The sequence below is a fragment of the Syngnathus scovelli genome, chromosome 12 (genome assembly GCF_024217435.2).
Source record: "Syngnathus scovelli strain Florida chromosome 12, RoL_Ssco_1.2, whole genome shotgun sequence".
Lineage (NCBI taxonomy): Eukaryota > Metazoa > Chordata > Actinopteri > Syngnathiformes > Syngnathidae > Syngnathus > Syngnathus scovelli.
In genome coordinates, this window is record NC_090858.1 from 2,730,375 (window position 1) to 2,748,139 (window position 17,765).

A 17,765-nucleotide genomic window follows, 5' to 3' on the forward strand; every position below is an offset into this window, starting at 1 on the left:
CTGAAACGCGGCACAGCTCTTCATCTGCCTAAAGTGGAAGTGCGTGTTGATAATGGCGCCAGTGACAATAATAATGAGACAGGTAATTGAAGAGGGTAAAAAAAAAAAAACACCCCTAAGGGAAGTGGGGGCAGGTTGTAAATCATCTGATTGACGTTTATGCTAACAAGCCTGTTGAATGAGCTTTTATGTCTTTTCTTGTATTCTCCTACTTAATGGTTACAGTACATAAATCAGAATTTATGCTTGTACTGTAGATTATTTTAATCGGACACTTTGACAAGTGTTGGGAATTAAAGTTCCTGTCAAATGGAAATTACTGTCGCGTAAACTTGCCCTGGTGGGCTCTTTTGGTCGTTTGTTAGCGTATTAATGAATGTGGTATTTTTCAGAGTTTCTAATTCTGCCCTGTGACATCACCCAATGACATCATTGTGCCGCCATCTTGTTTCTTTGTTGCCGAGATGTTTATCGTAATCACATTTTAGTATTGCAGGCCCTTTTAATTTGTGTAGCCTTCACCAAGCAGCTAGCTGCTAAGCTAACCGGCTAGGAAACCTTGTTAACCGAGGGCACTTGTTCCTGTCACCAAATCCACTCGCCAAACAACAGCGACAATCAGATAGGCGGTGTGTTGCCTTGTGTGTATCGCTTGTATCTTGTGTGTGTATTTGATTGCGTTTGATGGTATCTGTGTGTGCTTCTTGTCATCATCGCCAACATATTAGCGGTGTGGCCATCAGTAGTAAACCTAATATCATCAATAACATAACTAAGTCACAATTTTGGGTTTCGTCTGAGGTCTCTGATATCCTCAAATTATATCTTCCCGCCGCTTCCTTTCCTCGCTTCCACCCTCAAATAAATAGCTGCTTCTGCTTGCCAGGCGTTTTGTACAGGAGGGGGGTGTATTTTTTTTTAATCCCCTGCGGTGGTCGACTCGCAGGGCGCCACAATGTCACAGGAGCTTAATATTTGCCGTGATTATTTGCTTGTTTTATTGGACTCGCGGGTGGCACACTGACCCGCCTTTATTCCGCTGCCGGCGTCTGTTTGAAAGTTGACTACAGTAATCCACCACGCTAAATCCCGACGCGTCGCTTTCATCGCCTGCCGTCCGTAATGGAATGACGACATCGCGTCGGAGCACACACACACACGCCTTTCGTGCCGCTGTCTTTATTATTTGTGACAAAATGAAATTAAATAAAGATAAAATATAATCGGCAATGTACTGCATTTCTAACACGTGTGTGTTTTTGTTTGCGTGTGTATGCAGGCAACAACAAGGAGGAGGAGGAGGCGATGATGCAAGAGTGGTTCATGTTGGTCAACAAGAAGAACGCCCTCATCAGGAGACAGAACCAACTCTCTCTGCTGTACGTTCACGTCGCGTACTTAACTCTCCCCATTGATTGACATGAAATCGATAGAAACGTGCACGTTATATTGCTGGTGTATGTCTATACGTGCGAGTGTATGTGTGTGTGCGCTCAGCTGGTACACACACACATTTGCGAGGATGAGGAAGCGTGCGAGCGGCGAGATTGAAGTATTCCTAATCACATTATATCACGACCAAAGAGGGGAGGGAGGGGGGGCAGAGGGCCGTTTAAAGTGGCCAATTGACAGAAGGGCTTATTATGAGGCCTTTGTGGTCCCTCTTTGTGCGGGAAAGACGAGCGTCAAGGACAAATTCTATTAGGGCTCATTTTTTAATATGGCTGAAAGAGGAAAGAATTGAATTTGTGACACACACACACACACACCTGCCGTGATGTCATTTCACACACAGACAAACTGAACGGTGTCCGTGCGTGTGTGCGGCACTAGATTAAAAGTGTGAGAAGGTTCCGGCGAGTGTGGCAATCGATGTTTATTTATGTGGGTGTCCTGCCGTAATGATTTAGTCATTAACATATTGATGAACTTTGCTCCTCCCTCCCGCCTGCAGGGAGAAGGAGCACGACCTGGAGAGACGCTTCGAACTGCTCAACAGAGAGCTCAGAGCCATGCTGGCCATCGAAGGTAACACACACACATTCACACACGGGTGCAGAACGTGGTTGGCGTGCTGCCTTCAGGTGCCACTCAGAATGCACAGTGACGCCAAGATGTATCTAGTCAAACAATATTGATGTGTAATAGTGTGCTTGTTCATTTAGTTAGTTAATTCTTCAACTGATTGACTTTTTTTTGTAGCGGCTAAACGGATTAGTGCCGTTTCCATTCATTGCAAGGGGGAAAGATGCTTTGCTAATGGAACAAGTCACTGCTTCTTAGCAGCCAAACAAAGCACACAAAAAAAAAACTCACATTCCATCAGTAGCGCTTTTATTTCGTTTTGAAATGCGTACTTGATGAGCTTGATGTTAATTGTGTGGATGAGGATTAGACTCCGGGTCCTGCCAGGGATTTCGCTCGCTGATACTTGATCAATGCTATCTGTTTCCTGCGCCGCCGAGGCCCGACTAGCCGATGCCTGATTGCAGAGCCCCGCCGCACTTTTTTATCACCCAAAGCGCGTTAAGCATCCCGCCGCCATTGTGTCGTATCAAAGTTGCCGGGAAGCGAATGGAGGTGAGAGGGGTCCGGGGGAAAGTTTAATCCCCTTTCGAATGCGTCCTCTTTGGCAAAATGAACCTTTGGCCAATCAATGCTAATTGATTTTGCGATTCGACATTGACCACACCGCCCCGCCATAAGACCAGCACTCCCCTCGACAGCCTCCGCGCGACCATTGTCATTTCACTGATAAGCTACCTGCGCCATCATAAATCAATTGTAATTAGCACGGGGGGGGGGGGGGGGGGGCAGACAGCGGTAGACATGCATAGTCGAGCAGGAGCGAGAGAGCACGCCACACTGGCTTCCGTTTTAGTTATTTATCGGTATCGAGCCGCTTTGTCGACGGCGTCACTCAAATGTGTGTGTGTGTGTGCGTCAGTGACTCTTATTTGGTGCTTGGTCGGGCCCATTGAGCGACGGCCAAGCGTGAGAGTGATTGTCGATTTTGGAGGCCAGTCCATCACACACACACAGGCTCTCAGAACTGAGATACACCTGGACACTACTACACACACACACACCTTTCTAAGATAAACTAACAATGATACACACAAACCGTATTCCAGCAAACAAACTGCGGAGAGTGGAGGCCTTTATGTTTTTGTTGCGTTTATTATACCATTCAGGGATCTGCTCTATGTGCTGCTGTTTTGGTTAGCAACAGAGCAAACGTTCGCCATTTTTTTTAACCTTGTCTAGTAGCCTTCACGAGCTGAGACAAGTACACTTGCGAGCTGTAATTTTTCTTTTTGTAATAAAGAACGTCGGCATCTATTTGAGGGTGTTTTATCGGTGTAAATCGGGGCATGCCGTCTATTTGCGTCGGGGCAATTATTTGAGGAAATACGGTAAACAGCAGGCGAACGCTCATGTAGTGAGCCGAATGACATATTTGGGGAGGCGTGCAGATACGCCTTTCGCTGTTGTTGATAACTGTGTGTGCGTGTGTTTGCGCGTTGGTGCGATGCCAGACGGGGAAATGCCATCTGTATGCCACGCTCTCATCTCACCGCCGCAAAATTGATCCACTATGGCCTCTTTATCTGCTTACACATTCACACCTATGAGTGTGTATGTGTGTGTCTCACCGATGTGTGTGTGTGTGTATTTTGTAAAGCGGGCGCCCTCTCAGCATCTAAAAGGGATTTATGCATAGTCGGGTCCTGGAGTTTTTCCTGTTACGCTTTGATATGATAAGCTTTTTTTTATATATATGTTTAAAATCAATATGTAATCCTATGCAGGAGCTTATCCCCGTGTACACGCAACACACACACACACACACACACACACACACTCAGTTTGTAAATCTATTTGGGCTTTTGTAAGGCACAGGGGCGGCGCCTTGGCCTCCATTGATTAGCTTCACTGTGCAATGTGATCACATCGGCGACTTTTCATGAGGTCGCCAACTCGTTCGGGACGGATGTTGCCTCGTTTTTTTTTTTGCGCGGGAAGAGTTTATGCAAGCTAACGTTTAGCCAATGACAACTGGCATATTTGTTGAAATGATTTACCGAATATAGTAGCAATGTGATAAGTGGCAAATGACATGAAATTCGATTTTTTTAAATCAACTATTTAAATTCCCGTAACACTCCTTTTTCTCTTTACTTTACCGAAACGACTGCTCGCGTGTGATTGGCTAAAACGACAGCCACCTGTAGCTTTACCACATACATTTCATCTTAAGGTTACAGGGTCAAGTCCCCAAAAAAATTTCCGCAATTACTTTTCACTTTGACTTGAGCCAGCGTCTGCAAGGCGAATGAACGGCAAAACACCAAAGGAGAAAAAAAAAAAGGTATTGCTTGTTATGAAGCAAAGATCAACGTCTCCTTACTAGTTTGGAGCGCTCCTCTCTTTGCTGAATGCATTTGGAAGGGTGGCTTGGTGGTGGGAGGGGCATCCATCCAGGCCTGCGGGGGGGGGGGATAATGGAGATTGGACCAGCGCATTCTTGTGTGCCTTGTGCCGACTCTCATGGTTACCAGCGGTGTGCACGGCCAGACTTAATCTGAATATGCAGCCACCGTGCCAGCAGTGTGCAAGGTTTTCCCCTACGTGGAACCTCTCTGTGAGGGAGGGGGGGAGGGGGGGGGGGCAGAGCGTCTGCAGGGTGTTGTGTTGGTTGACGGGTGTCTGCTTACCCAGCCTGCCCAGCTCTGCTCACGTCTCTCATCTCCTCTCTTTATTGTTTACCTTCCTAATGAGGGGGGCGGGACCGGGTGATGTGTGATTGACAGCACCATGCCCCCCCCCCCCAACATCTCCCTCCCCAACACACACACTAAGCCATACACACTGGTTTTGGGCTGAGAGGAGTTCTGAAGATGATTTTTTTCTCTCTGTGCTTGTGAGAAAGTTTTTTTTTTTTTTTTTTTACTTCCTGTATTAGTACAAGTTTTCCAGCTTTTCCTTTTTCTAAGCAATTTAGTTTTGCGGAAAACAAATAATATAATAATAATAATAAAACTGTTGGATGTGCATTCGTGACTTCCGAGGTTTACCACAAGATGACCACTCACACGATTCATTTTCTCCTCTTGCTACCTGAATGTGGAAAATCCACACAAACATTTGTACAACACCGCTGTGGAATTTACATTTCTCCCTCGAGAGTAAATTTGTTTGGGGGAGGCAGGCAAGAGGAAAAAAAGAGATTGTGGGAGGACAAATATTGGAACTGTGTTCATTTTGCTCTGTGCGCCACTTCAAAGAGATGATGAGGACCAATCAGGAGACAACTAAGACTTTTCTGGACGTGCACGCCAGTTTATTTTAGATCATGGATTCATTTATTGATAAATCAATATGTCATCAAAAATTATTGCAGGGGAGATGTTCAAGTTGCCTGCAAATGGGAATTTTCGTGAGCCAATCAAATGTTTTAATTAGCGCCTCTAATGGTGAGAATGGCAAGGCGGGGCGTCGGGGCTTTTCTGTGTAGCGCCCGGGGCGGATGTGAGCCCCTGTGGGCGACCCCCCCCCCCCTCCTGGGACAGGCAGATGGGGATTTGGGTGGGGGTCCGACCTGAACCCCCATGGGGGCCCTTTCCTGTTTCAGAGGTGTGCCCCCACCTTTTTGTTTGGTTGTTTACAAAAGTGCCTCATCATCAACATGCCGTTAGCGATGATTCAATCATTTTCATCCGTTCGATCAACAGCTTACTTGCGCCCTCAAGACTTGAAAAAGCAAAACATCATGGGGGGGTAGGATTGGACAAAACATTTCTTAAAAAATCATTGAAATATTCAAACATTAAAATAGCGAATGGTGTTTTATTCTTCTTTTTTTACATTTGAACATTTAAGCCTCCTAGTTTCCCTTTGGTCCCAGTCAAATCCGAATCAATCCACTTTTCACGATGTCAGAGGTTTTCGAGCCACTTCCAAATGTGACATTTAGCTAGCTAGCTAACTCTTCTTGACACTTTGCCGTCGTCGTTGCTCCTTTTGATGCTCTCAGACTGGCAGAAGACGGAAGCCCAGAAGCGTCGTGAGCAGCTGCTGCTGGACGAGCTGGTCCTTCTGGTCAACAAACGGGACGCGCTGGTCCGGGACCTGGACGCCCAGGAAAAGGAGTAAGTCGCAGGCACACTAGTACACCTGCTCATGTAAAACACAACGTCATCATCAAGGTCCTCCTAAAAGATGACTTTATTAGATGAAAAACCGATTGGGAGTACCTAGAACCCAATGGGGGCCCCTTCCTGTCAAGACTCTAGAGACCACTACCGGGGAACCCCTCCTCACCTCGCTAGTGATGACATGTTACATGTTACTTTCTTTTTTTTTTTTAAACCACAAAGGAGTAGGTCCCAAAAAAAGCGAGTAGAGTAGATGCCGGCGGTGGAAACGGGGTTTAATTAGTCACATGAAGAAAATTTACAAAAGTAGGACGGGTAAATATTCTTGTGTCTGGACGCCAACACAGACTTGAGTTTACCACGTGGCCTGTTGCTTGCCAAAATGGATTTTTTTTTTTTTTTTTTTGCGTCCACCACAGGGCCGAGGAGGAGGATGAGCACCTGGAGAGGACGCTAGAGCAGAACAAAGGCAAGATGGCCAAGAAAGAGGAGAAGTGCGTCCTTCAGTAACAACATCAAGAGCAACAAAAACAAAAAGATTGTACATATGCGGCCTCCTGCCAAGTTGTTTGATGGTTTGACAATTTATGCTTTAAAAGCGGTACTTTTACAGGATTTTTATGGGTGTCGTGCTGCAAATGGAACGCCCCAGGTACAAAAATGCTTTTCTTTAATTTGCAACTTTGGACAGTGAGCAGGTGGACATTTTTTTTTTTTAAAGAGGAGAAAAAAAAACTTTTATTTCATTCACGTTACAACTTTTTACTGTAAAATATCTTCAATTGTCCATACCTGATAGTGTTTTCAATGATTATTTTTTTGTTCGAAAGCAGTTTACCAAAAAGAAAAAGACATTCCCCCCCCAAACATTTTTCTTGTATATTTTTATCATAAAAGCTTCAGTCTGCTTTTTTTCCTTTAAAAGAGTCATGCAGTCAAAATGAAAAAAGTTTTATTTATTGTTCTATAAGCTGCTTGTATGTGAAACTGCCATCACATTCTTTTCCTGTTTGGATTAGTATTTATTGAGATTCGCTTCCACATACATCTTGTATGAGCTCACCACATCTTCAGTTTTATTTATTCCACTGGCTTCAAGACCAACCTTCAATAAAGTTCTTGTACGCGTGTCATACTCCACTAGAAATGCCTCTAGAGTATTTTTACTTCATTAAAATAGTTTACACTTATTTTGAAAGAGAAAAAAGTGGGATATTAAAAAACTTTTTAGTAAAATTGTGGTTGACATTCTAGAAAATGTAATTAAAGAACAGAACTTTGTTTTAAATATTTAATATATTTTTGCATTTAATTGTTAAAATTGACTCTGAGCACAAGGATTAAATTTATTCAATTTATTTTTTCCCTTGCTCTTTAATCCCCCAGCGACCTAACTTATGGAATCGACTTCCACTGAGCATACGTCGAATCATTAATTGCACCGTTTAAGATTTTTCTTTAAAAAGAAATCCTAAATCTTCCCGACTTCCAGAACCCCGGTGCGCCCCAGCGGCACGCAGGCGAAATCTTAGCCGGCGAGGAGGCGCTGTGCGGCGGCCTTCGTCTCACTCTGACTCCCCCCCTCCCTTCCATGTCTCTCGTAAGAAAGGAGAACAAATAAAGAGTGACAGCTCACCTCTTCTTCCTCCTCCTCCTCCCCTCCTCTTCTTCCTCTAACTTTCACATTATTAATCATCCCCACTTGACTTTGTTTTATTGCACTTGTCACATCAGGGATTAAAATTAATAATGAATTAAACTGGGATAGGGGAGGGCACTTTTTGGTGGTCGATTTGAATGACGTCAAAATATTCCTTATTGTTCGTCAGAATTTATTACACAATGACCCGATTATTTAATGAACAATTTTGTTGTCATATTTGATCAACTTTTCAATGAATTAACTTAATGTCCATGAATGTTTTTGGATGAAATAATCCTTACCTGCTTTATGGAGATATTCATAAATCCTTTCGTCTGAGTAAAAAGCATCGTCATCCACACATGCATAAAGGCCCCACGTCCACGATCAGGTCCACTTGCACTGCACTGCTGCTGCTCCATCCTGGGGATGGATTTATGGAAGTATAGATGGATGAAGGAGGGATGGAGGGAGCAACTTTTCCCTCCTCCTCCTCCTGGCCGCCTTAATCCTTAGCTTTAGCGGCTCAGAAAGGAATTCAAGCACAATTTGGGATTAGACAAATAATCTTAGGGAACCAAAAAAAGAGATGCCTGGTCACTTGATACTTGTAGATGACAAGAAAGAACAAGCAAGTTTAGATTCTTTTGCTGTCGTTTTGCATCATTCGTACGAATAAAAGCGCGAGCGCGTGTCTTGTACTCATGCAGCTTTTTTCTTTTTTTTTTTAATCGGGCAATTTTTTGGGGGCCTCCCACACAATTCCAAACTCATTTTAAAAACAACCGCTCTCCTTCGTGTGCTATGAAATATTTCTATTTATCATAAAGTGTGAGCGTGTGACTTGCGGTGAGGGCGCTCCTTTATTATTCAACTTTACATCCTCAAATGTAATTCTAAATGGGGATTAGAGCTCATTAATATTCATGAGACTGGCCCGAGTGTATTTGTGTGCATGTGTGTGCTAATGCGTGTGCTTGTCGTTGTGTGCGCGTGTGTATCTAAAAGCACTAAAATTGATTAATATAATGTTTGTTATATTTTTAGACGTGAAACACACGATAAAATGTCAAGCATATATTAGCGTAACCGGTGTGGCCAACTGCACCAGCATTAATTTGTTTTATATTTAAATTTTCCCAAATAAACAAAAACTTGGTTTTAAACACATTTTAGTCAATTCACTGAAAATATAAAAAGCTGCCTTTTTAAATAAAACTGAATTTCTACATGTGTAAATCTACATGTTTTCTTTTCAATCCTTTTAAATTAAAAATATTTACTAAAACAAAAGTCTGAAGTACTGCACAAGAAACTGGAAGTCAAATCCTTCCGAAAACATTTAAACAAAAGTAAATTGATTTCATGCTGCAGAAAGAAACCGGAACTGAAGTTCTTTTAAAGTCAAATAAAAAAATTAAAGGGAAACAAAAAGACAATTACAACTTTTTATATTTTTACATTTTTTTTAGCAATCTAAAAAACAAAAACAAGTAGAAGAGGCCCTCGGAGGAAAGAAGTGAAGAAAGCGAGGGAACGAAAAGAGAGAGAGGGCGAAATGGGCGTGAGCTCCTGTGTCTTTCTTCTCTCTTATTGGCCGCCACGACCTTCCTCATGCGGAAGTCGCGCTCCCATTGGTTGTCGTAGGCGGGCCGGCAGGTGTCAGCGTTCTCTTAGAGGCGTGGGGCGGGCGGAAGGCCTCTATTAGCCTCATCAAAGCACACACACACACTCCACAACCGCAACCCACAAACGCGTCACTCTTCCCGGCCTACGGACGACAGAGGACCCGCCGACGCCGGAGCCTCTTCCAGAGCTTTTGTCAAGCGACATGTCGATTGTTTTTCTAGTGGAAGGAGAGCGACTTTAGGCGGCTTGTGTGCTTTGCTGCTCCCGTTGCTGCTTCTGGATACTTTGAATTCATTTCAGTTGCTGGGAAGGAGAAAGAACGTCAGGAGATACGCAAGCAAGGTGACGACAAGTTTCAAGACTTTCTTTTTACAAACTTTTGGACAAAACCGCGATCAAACAAATTATCGTTATCAGAATACCAATTTTCATTTATAGTCTCCGTAGTTTTGTCGTGTAGTGTTAAGTCACAAAGAATCCTGAAATTGTGGTTTTATTAACAACTTTTTGGTTGCACAAATTGGCCCTAACTCACATTTTTAGCATTTTATGAAATTGTTATTGGATCGCCATGTACTTAATTTTATGGAACGTCTTGTTAAAACAATTTATTGGCTTTTTCAGTCCTTTTTACTATAAGTAACATGTTAACCCTCCAACATTAATTCAAATATACGTCATGATTAGACTTGTCAGAAAAAGCTGTAAAACAAAAAAAGTAAATTTTCTGTTCATTTCATTCAAATGTGGCCTCGTTCTACATTTCTATTGCACACAAAAAGGGTCCTAACTCATTTTTTGTAGACTTCATTTATCATAAAAGGTAAATACAATTATTTGGCTTTTCCATTACTTTTTTAAATTATAAATTACATTTCCCCCCAACATTAGTTTATTTAGATGTAAACAATGTCGTGTCCTGGGCCATGAGCTACAAAAAAATAGTTAATAAAAAATTACAAATAAATAAAGCGACAGGACAAGAAATCATTTTGGGATCACAATTGATGTATTCAAATTTTTAATGCTCGCTTAAAGTGTGGAAGCTGAGTTGTTGGTAAAGATAAGAAGCGATGGTTAATTGTTGCTGGAATTGTTTTCAACTGTTTGCTGGCTGATGAGTGCTGCTAAATTATAATGGAGGGTTGGGGGGGGGGCGAGGGGGGCTTCATTTGCACGCAGATGTTTTCTTGTCTGCGTTTGAGCGCAATACACGTCCACTCTAGTTGAGAGAACTCATCACAAGTTGATGGCAAACGATCTCCAACAAGCAACCTGGAAATTCTTCATTTATTCCCCAGAATAAACTAAATATAGTTTGATTCTTCTGGCCGAATATCTTTAATTTCATACTTAAGTTTTGAGCTAATGATGGAAAACAATTTGGTGATTTTATTTTATTTTTTAATGATATCAAACATGTTTGAATGCATTGATTTGAGCAAATATTTATTCAGCGTTTCCTCCCCTGAGGACTTAATAAAATTCGAAAATAAACAAGCGTGAACGGCCATTGAATAGACTCCTTTGGCTGCCTGACTTGTTGGGCAAATTAGGAAAGATTTTTTTTATGCAGTTGTGATTTCTCTTAAAATGTAAATGCGTCGTTTTTCCTATGTTAACAGTTTAGAAAAACAAACAAAATAATATTTCACGTTTCCTGCTAAATGGATTTGATTTATATTGGGAAAAAAAGACGTGCTACATTTGCTGATTTTAGTCCAAATCAATTCATCAAACTTACAAACATTAAAATTCCTTTTAGTATCTTGGAATTATTCTTTAAAAAAATCTTAAACCTTTTTATCTCCTATTTCCACCTTTCTTGAATGATACAAAACCTTGCTACTTCCAGATATTCAGATCATTAGTTTTGAGGATTATTTCCCAATCCAAAATTCCCCAATTTTCCAAAACCACATATCCAATTGAAGAGATTTGACTTTACCTCCTTCCTTTTCCACATTTCTTGAGATTCCACCATTAAAGCTCGTTTTAGAACCAAGAAGTGTGCCAGTTGTGCGTATGTTAAAATATGTCGATGCAGTCCGAACGACCCTCTGGATGACTTAGTGAACGTGTATTACTGTTTTTTTTTTCCTTTTTTTCTTTCGTGACGTCGCCCACAGCGAGCCGCCTCGGGCCCTCGCGTCTCGCCAAGCTGCAGCATCCCCGGGGCCGAGCGGCGAGCCAGTGGGCCGAGCTGGGCGGCGCCGCAGTGAGCGCCTGTAGCATGATGTCCTACCTCAAGCAGCCACCCTACGCCGTCAACGGCCTGGGGCTGAGCGGAGCCGCCATGGACCTGCTGCACCCATCCGTGGGCTACCCGGGTACGCACGCATTGCGCACGCACGCACGCTCGCTCGCTCCTCAGTTTCCACTTCGGCGGCGATTACGTCACGCGCCGACTATTAATATTAATTGGCTTTGGACTCATGCACAATTCAACGTGCGCAAACGTGTACAGTTCTCCGCGCGGCCTTGTTACTTTCATGCTGCAAGTTTAAAATGAAACCCGAGTCACTTTTTTTTTCATTGAATCTTCAGTTGGCACTGGGTGTGTTGAGCCTAAAACAGTTTATCCATTTATTTTCATTGTATTAAATTGGACAAAATGTTATTGCTACGGGAAAAAAAATGGTCGACTGAAGGATAGTTATGCCGCCAACAAACACCGAGTTAAAAAAGTTTAGATAATGTGATCGATGTTTTGTCCCAATCTTTATTAATTCATAAAAAGTGCCCGTTAGAAAAAAACAGTACAAAGACTTATTGAGTTTATTTTATAAACGCTTTATTCTGTCTTCAATCGTCAGTCCACAAGTTTTTGATAAGCCTAAAACAATCTTGTCTTTTCTATTTTTTTTAAATAATCCTGGTTAAGAAAACATAATTAACTGTATGCAACCACATTTGTTCGGCTTTCTTTTCCATTTTTATTGTAAATCAAATGTAGTCTTTTCAACATTCGTTTATATGGAGATTATAAATTTGTGTCCCGAGCCTTTATCTAAAAAAAAACATAGTAAAAGCATACAGTTGCATGAATAATTATAACAAACAATGCTTGATTTTATTTTGTCTTCGCATGGAGTATTATTTTACCAGAGGAGAAAAAAAATCACTTCCATATTTATTGTTTTAAAATTAGGTCAACTTAAAAAAGTGGACCTCGACAAATGCCTGTACAAAATAATAAAAATATCGCAAATATGTTACGAGTCAAGTGTTCAGGAATCATGAAAAAGGCCAAAAGAAAAAAAAACAACGTTAATTTGAACGCTTTGGAATAATAGGAAGATTTCATTGCCATTCGTGAAGATATTTATTATTATTTTTGTGTGTGTGTCGTTAGCGACGCCCAGGAAACAACGTCGCGAGCGGACCACGTTCACCCGGTCACAGTTGGACGTCTTGGAGGCTCTGTTCGCCAAGACCCGCTACCCGGACATCTTCATGCGGGAAGAGGTGGCTCTCAAAATCAACTTGCCAGAGTCCCGTGTCCAGGTCAGCGTCGCCATCTCACACGCACTCACTTTATGAGCCACACGAACGTTTTTATTGCCTCCCGTTAAATAATGACCAGATGCTATCAAGGTGCTCGTAGCTAATAGGCTAATTCATTAGCTCAACAGGCGGGCTCTTTGAGTTGATTTAGTAGCTCATTATTAACATGCAGTTGTCACTTCAAATCACTTTGCAGCAAATCGGAAATGTCGCCAAAGACTTTGGTCAAAGTGCCCACTTGACTTTTATCGACTTAATTAGCGACGTTTGAACTTGTGAGGAAGACCTAACTCGAGCGTCGCCATTTTATGTCCGAAAAAGTCAATAGAACATTCATCGAAAACGGTGTTAACCCCCCCCACCCTTAATAATTATCAATGAGCTAATATTGATAAACTTATTTGACTCGCATTAAATGTAAATCTGTTATTGATTCGTCAAAGATATTCTGCAGTCAAGAGAAAGGGATTATATAATACATGAAACGTATCAGTAATGAACTTGCACGCTCAGTTTCACCTTAGTAAATGCAGTAAATAAAGTTGTCTGTTTACTGGCGCTATTAAGTATTATTCATTTCGGATTATATGTACAAATAGCAAGTAAAAAAAATGTTTGCAGAGCAGAAATGAAGCATGCACACACTGAAGTCTCAGTCTTGTAATATTTGTTTAAAAAATCAAATGCATTTACAATACAAGTTAGTAAGGTCCAAACACAGTTCAAAATATGCAACTGCTTATTTGACACCAAACATTGGCCAAGTATTAAGGTTATTTCTGACTTTCCAGTGTCTTCTCCATGCCAAGTAAAGGCACAAAATCAAGTCTTAGGGTCGCGTAGGCTGCATACCCCCCTAATACCTGTTGTTAAAAAAATTAAAACATACAGTGGATGGAATAAAAAGTAAATGTTAATTGAAATTCAAATGCGCATGCTATAGTGTTATGTGTTTTTTTTTCTGATTTATTTTTAAAAATGTACATTGGATAGAAGAAAGAATATAGCCAAATATTTCTCTCTAAAGTGTAGTCTCTTTTGTAGGCAGGGATTAACACTCAAATCCAAGCCGAGAGGCTCAGGAGGCTCTAGGGTCAGTAATACTTGCAAGAAAAAAACGCAAAGCATATTTGATGGAAAAGACACACGTATGTTAAACGTAAGTGTTCATTGGATAGATGAAAACATTGTGTTCAAGTGTTGCAGTGTTTCTAAATTCTTTTCAAAGTGGTTACATTTCGTGCTGTGGAAATCTGATATAGTCGAGTGAAATTTGGCTGGGGCTGAGGGCTTTGACTGCCGGTCTGATAATAAGGCCCTCATTTTTCAGACGTTCATTAAGGTGTGTGTGTTAATCAAGGTGTGTGTGTTTCCAGGTGTGGTTCAAGAACCGGCGGGCCAAGTGTCGTCAGCAACAGCAGAGCGGTGGGGGCGCCAAGGCGCGGCCCCCCAAGAAGAAGTCGTCGCCGGCCCGAGAGAGCACGGGTTCGGAGAGCAGCGGTCAGTTCACGCCACCCGCCGTCTCCAGCACGGGTTCGTCCTCGTCCTCTTCGGCGGCGTCCAACCACGCAGCGGCGGCGCTGAGCAGCAGCACGGCTCCGTCCATCAGCACTGTGTCATCCATCTGGAGTCCCGCCATCTCCCCGGGTAACGCACCCGCTCCGGCCGCCGCTCCCTCGGCCGCCCCGCTTCCTGAGCCCGGCCCGCCCTCCAACGCCTCCTGCATGCAGCGCTCCATGTCAGGATCGGCCACCGCTGCCACCTCGTACCCCATCTCCTACAACCAGACGGCAGGCTACGGCCAGGGCTACCCAGCCCCTTCCGGCTCCTACTTTGGGGGCGTGGACTGCGGCTCCTACCTGACGCCCATGCACTCCCACCATCACCAGCTCAGTCCCATGGCCGCCTCGTCCATGTCTGCACACCCGCACCACCACATCGGCCAGTCCTCGGGACACCCGCACCATCACCACCCGCATCACCACCACCATCCTCATCAGGCCTACGGAGGCTCCGGGCTGGCCTTCAACTCGTCCGACTGCCTGGATTACAAAGATCAGACAGGCGCCTCGTCCTGGAAACTCAACTTCAACGCTTCGGACTGCTTGGACTATAAAGACCAGACCTCCTGGAGGTTCCAAGTCTTGTGATCAGTGACTTTTGACCCCACACCCACCCACCCCCACCCCACCTCATGGGAGATAGAGCATTCAGGAGCTGAACTCTGAAAATTCTGGGGCCGAAGCATGCTTTGGTACATTCGCAGGCCAATGCGTTCAAGAACCGGAGCGCTGAGCAATCAGAGCACTTGGGAGCCAGAGCATCCAGAAGCCAGAGAACGGAACTCTATGAGCCGGAATGTTCTGGCTCCCGAGTGCTCCGGCTCTTGAATGTTCTTGAACTGGAGCTCTCAGGAACTGTAATACTCTGTGTTCAAGAATTCCAATTCTGGAGCTGTGGACTCAAAACTCTAGGAGCTGGACTGCTCCTGCTCACAAGTGCTCTTGCTTGAATGTTCTTGAAGTTAGGAGCACATGGAATTCTCAAAGCTGGAGTATTGTTGTTCCTGAATGCTCCGTCCTGTTCCTGATCTTGTGCAAGCTGGAATTCGAAGAGCCAGAATGTCCTGAGCCTGAGCGTAGAATTCTTAGAGTGGGAATGCACCTGCTTACAAACGCTCTGACTCCTGAATGTTCATGAGCTGGAGAATGGGTAGCAGGAAAAACCCGGAGCCACTCGGACTTGAAGAAGAAAAAAATGAACAAGGCAAAATGTGCGTTTTTTTTGGGAGGTGAAAACGACCAGAGCAGCTGTGTGGAATATGACTCAAAAAGCTCCGTTACACCCCTTTTTATTTGTTTTCTTTTTAGAGATTTTTAGTCAGCGTCTGAGCTGAACGTGTGTAAATATGTATTTGGGTCAGTTCCAATGACCGCCTTTAGATGGTGTTTTTTTGCAACTCTTTACTACACATGTTGGAAGAAAAATACTGAGGAAAAAATGTAAATGTTTCCAAAGAGATTAAATTGGCCCCTTAAAAAAAGTTTTATATATGAAGCTTTGGTTTTACTCTGAACAAAAAAAAAAAAAAAATGTTTTTAACAGGAATCTAAAGTAAAGAAACAAGAATTTCAGAAAAGATGAAAGGATTCCACTCGCTTCAGCCTCTCATCTTTCTTTGGATTTGTGGTGATGTTTGAGCAAAGCACTTGGCAACAATAACAAAGAAATATTTGGATTCTACATCTGGTCACTTTGGAGAGCAAACTGCGACCACTCTTCACTTCCTCAAAATGACTTCTCTTGAGATGATGTTGAATGTATTTTCGCACCCCCCCCCCCAAAAAAAAAGGGCGAGAGGACCCTAACTTCCATGTTCATCCAATAAAGATCCCTTCAGTCATGTTAATTTCTTTTCCACTCAAGTCCATGAATTGAAAAATGATCTCCCCTAACTTTAGAAATGGAACTGCATGTTGAAACGGTCGTTGGTGGTATGTGATTGGCTGATTGCAATACATGCTTGGTAAGTGAGACGTGCTCATGCCAAAAACGTGGCATGACTTAGCAATACCGCAGTATTAAATGTGGCGGAGGAGCAGGTATTGGGGGTATTTTCAAAGATGAACATTTCTGCAGTGATTGAGTGGCAGTCTACGTGAGACCAATTCCCGTCTGGACCATACATATTAAAGAATGTATTTTGTTTTAAATTACAATGTAAAATAAGGCTTTTATGATTGACCTCTCTCGTTTGACTCTTGACCCCTATGGCTTATTTTTTCTAAGGTCATTCTTAATTTTTAAGCCTTACTATTTTTTTTTTTTTTACATAAAAAAAAGCCTTACTATCCATCATTAAAAAAAAAAAAGCCTTACAATACATGGTAATTTTTTTCTGAAAAAAAAAGCCTTACTATACATGGTCATATTTTAGATGCATAAGGGGGTCAAAAATGACCCGGTGAGGATATTTTTTTTTTTTTTAAATATTGTCACAATAAAAAGTTACCATTAGCATTACTGGCTCACCAAAAGATATATGGGAGCTCTGTATCACTGATAGTATAATACAAAAAAAAAGCCTCACTCTAAAAAAAAAAAAAGAAAACGCCTTACTACACATGGTCTTTAAAAAAAAAAAGTCTTACAATACATGCTCATCTTTTCTCTTACTACACATGGTCATTTTTTTTCTAAAAAAAAAAAGTTCACATGGTCATTAGAAAAAAAAAGTTTAACTGATTCCAAAGCTGTAAATGTCTTGATTTTAAAAATTCAAAAAACATTTGAATAAATTCCTTTACAGACTAATCATAGGGTGACCAGATTTGGGTTGCTGAAAAAGAGGACACCTTCGCATGTTTTCGAGGACGCCTCGGGGAGGGGAGGGAGGGGTGGTGCTGAGAGAATTTTTTTTTTTTGGAAGGGAGGAGGAAGCGGGGAGGGGGTGCTTGCCTTACACGTTAAGCACCCACTTCATATGCATCACGACCCTGGCGAAAGCACGCAATTCTTTGCTGGTGATGCCTTGCCATAAAACAAAACGAAGAAAAACGACGTAACTTCCCGTTCACGAACGAGTCAGTGAATTGCATTTCCCGTTGACCAACTGTACCTAATGAAGGGTCCGAATGACGTCACAGATCAAACAGCCAATCAGGAGGTGGGGGTGAGGGCGGGTGTGGCACTTTTCACTTTCAGTTAAGCTTTGACTATGATTTTTCCCTAATAAAGTGGCCTATTATTAGGTACTACTGAAAATGGCAGCGTACCTAATGGAGTGTCCGAGTGACGTCACAGATCAAACAGCCAATCAGGAGGTGGGG

General features: G+C 42.6%; 2 protein-coding genes across 6 annotated transcripts in view; both read left to right on the forward strand.

The window, feature by feature from the left end:
* ehbp1 (EH domain binding protein 1) overlaps positions 1–7,305 on the forward strand; it is a 60,950-nt gene extending 53,645 nt beyond the window's left edge. For all 5 annotated transcript variants that reach the window (XM_049737105.1, XM_049737107.1, XM_049737108.1 and 2 more), the window contains 4 exons: positions 1,280–1,379; positions 1,955–2,028; positions 6,038–6,152; positions 6,578–7,305. In XM_049737105.1, the coding sequence (XP_049593062.1) occupies positions 1,280–1,379; positions 1,955–2,028; positions 6,038–6,152; positions 6,578–6,668 (380 nt within the window). In that variant the 3' untranslated portion in view covers positions 6,669–7,305. The remainder of the gene's footprint in view (positions 1–1,279; positions 1,380–1,954; positions 2,029–6,037; positions 6,153–6,577) is intronic.
* A 4,312-nt stretch (positions 7,306–11,617) lies between these two features.
* On the forward strand, positions 11,618–16,345 carry otx1 (orthodenticle homeobox 1). The gene is made up of 3 exons (XM_049737109.2): positions 11,618–11,759; positions 12,785–12,936; positions 14,313–16,345. The coding sequence occupies exons 1-3, from the start codon at positions 11,663–11,665 to the stop codon at positions 15,084–15,086; spliced, it is 1,023 nt and encodes a 340-aa protein (XP_049593066.1). The 5' UTR covers positions 11,618–11,662; the 3' UTR covers positions 15,087–16,345.
* The last annotated feature ends 1,420 nt before the right edge of the window (positions 16,346–17,765 follow it).

What these genes read in the sequence shown, in the direction of transcription:
- otx1 (XM_049737109.2), top strand. Translation starts at nt 11,663, where the DNA reads ATGATGTCCTACCTCAAGCAGCCACCCTACGCCGTCAACGGCCTGGGG. An exon ending in CCCATCCGTGGGCTACCCGG is followed by an intron (nt 11,760 to 12,784) that starts GTACGCACGCAT and finishes GTGTGTCGTTAG; the next exon opens with CGACGCCCAGGAAACAACGT. An exon ending in TGCCAGAGTCCCGTGTCCAG is followed by an intron (nt 12,937 to 14,312) that starts GTCAGCGTCGCC and finishes GTGTGTTTCCAG; the next exon opens with GTGTGGTTCAAGAACCGGCG.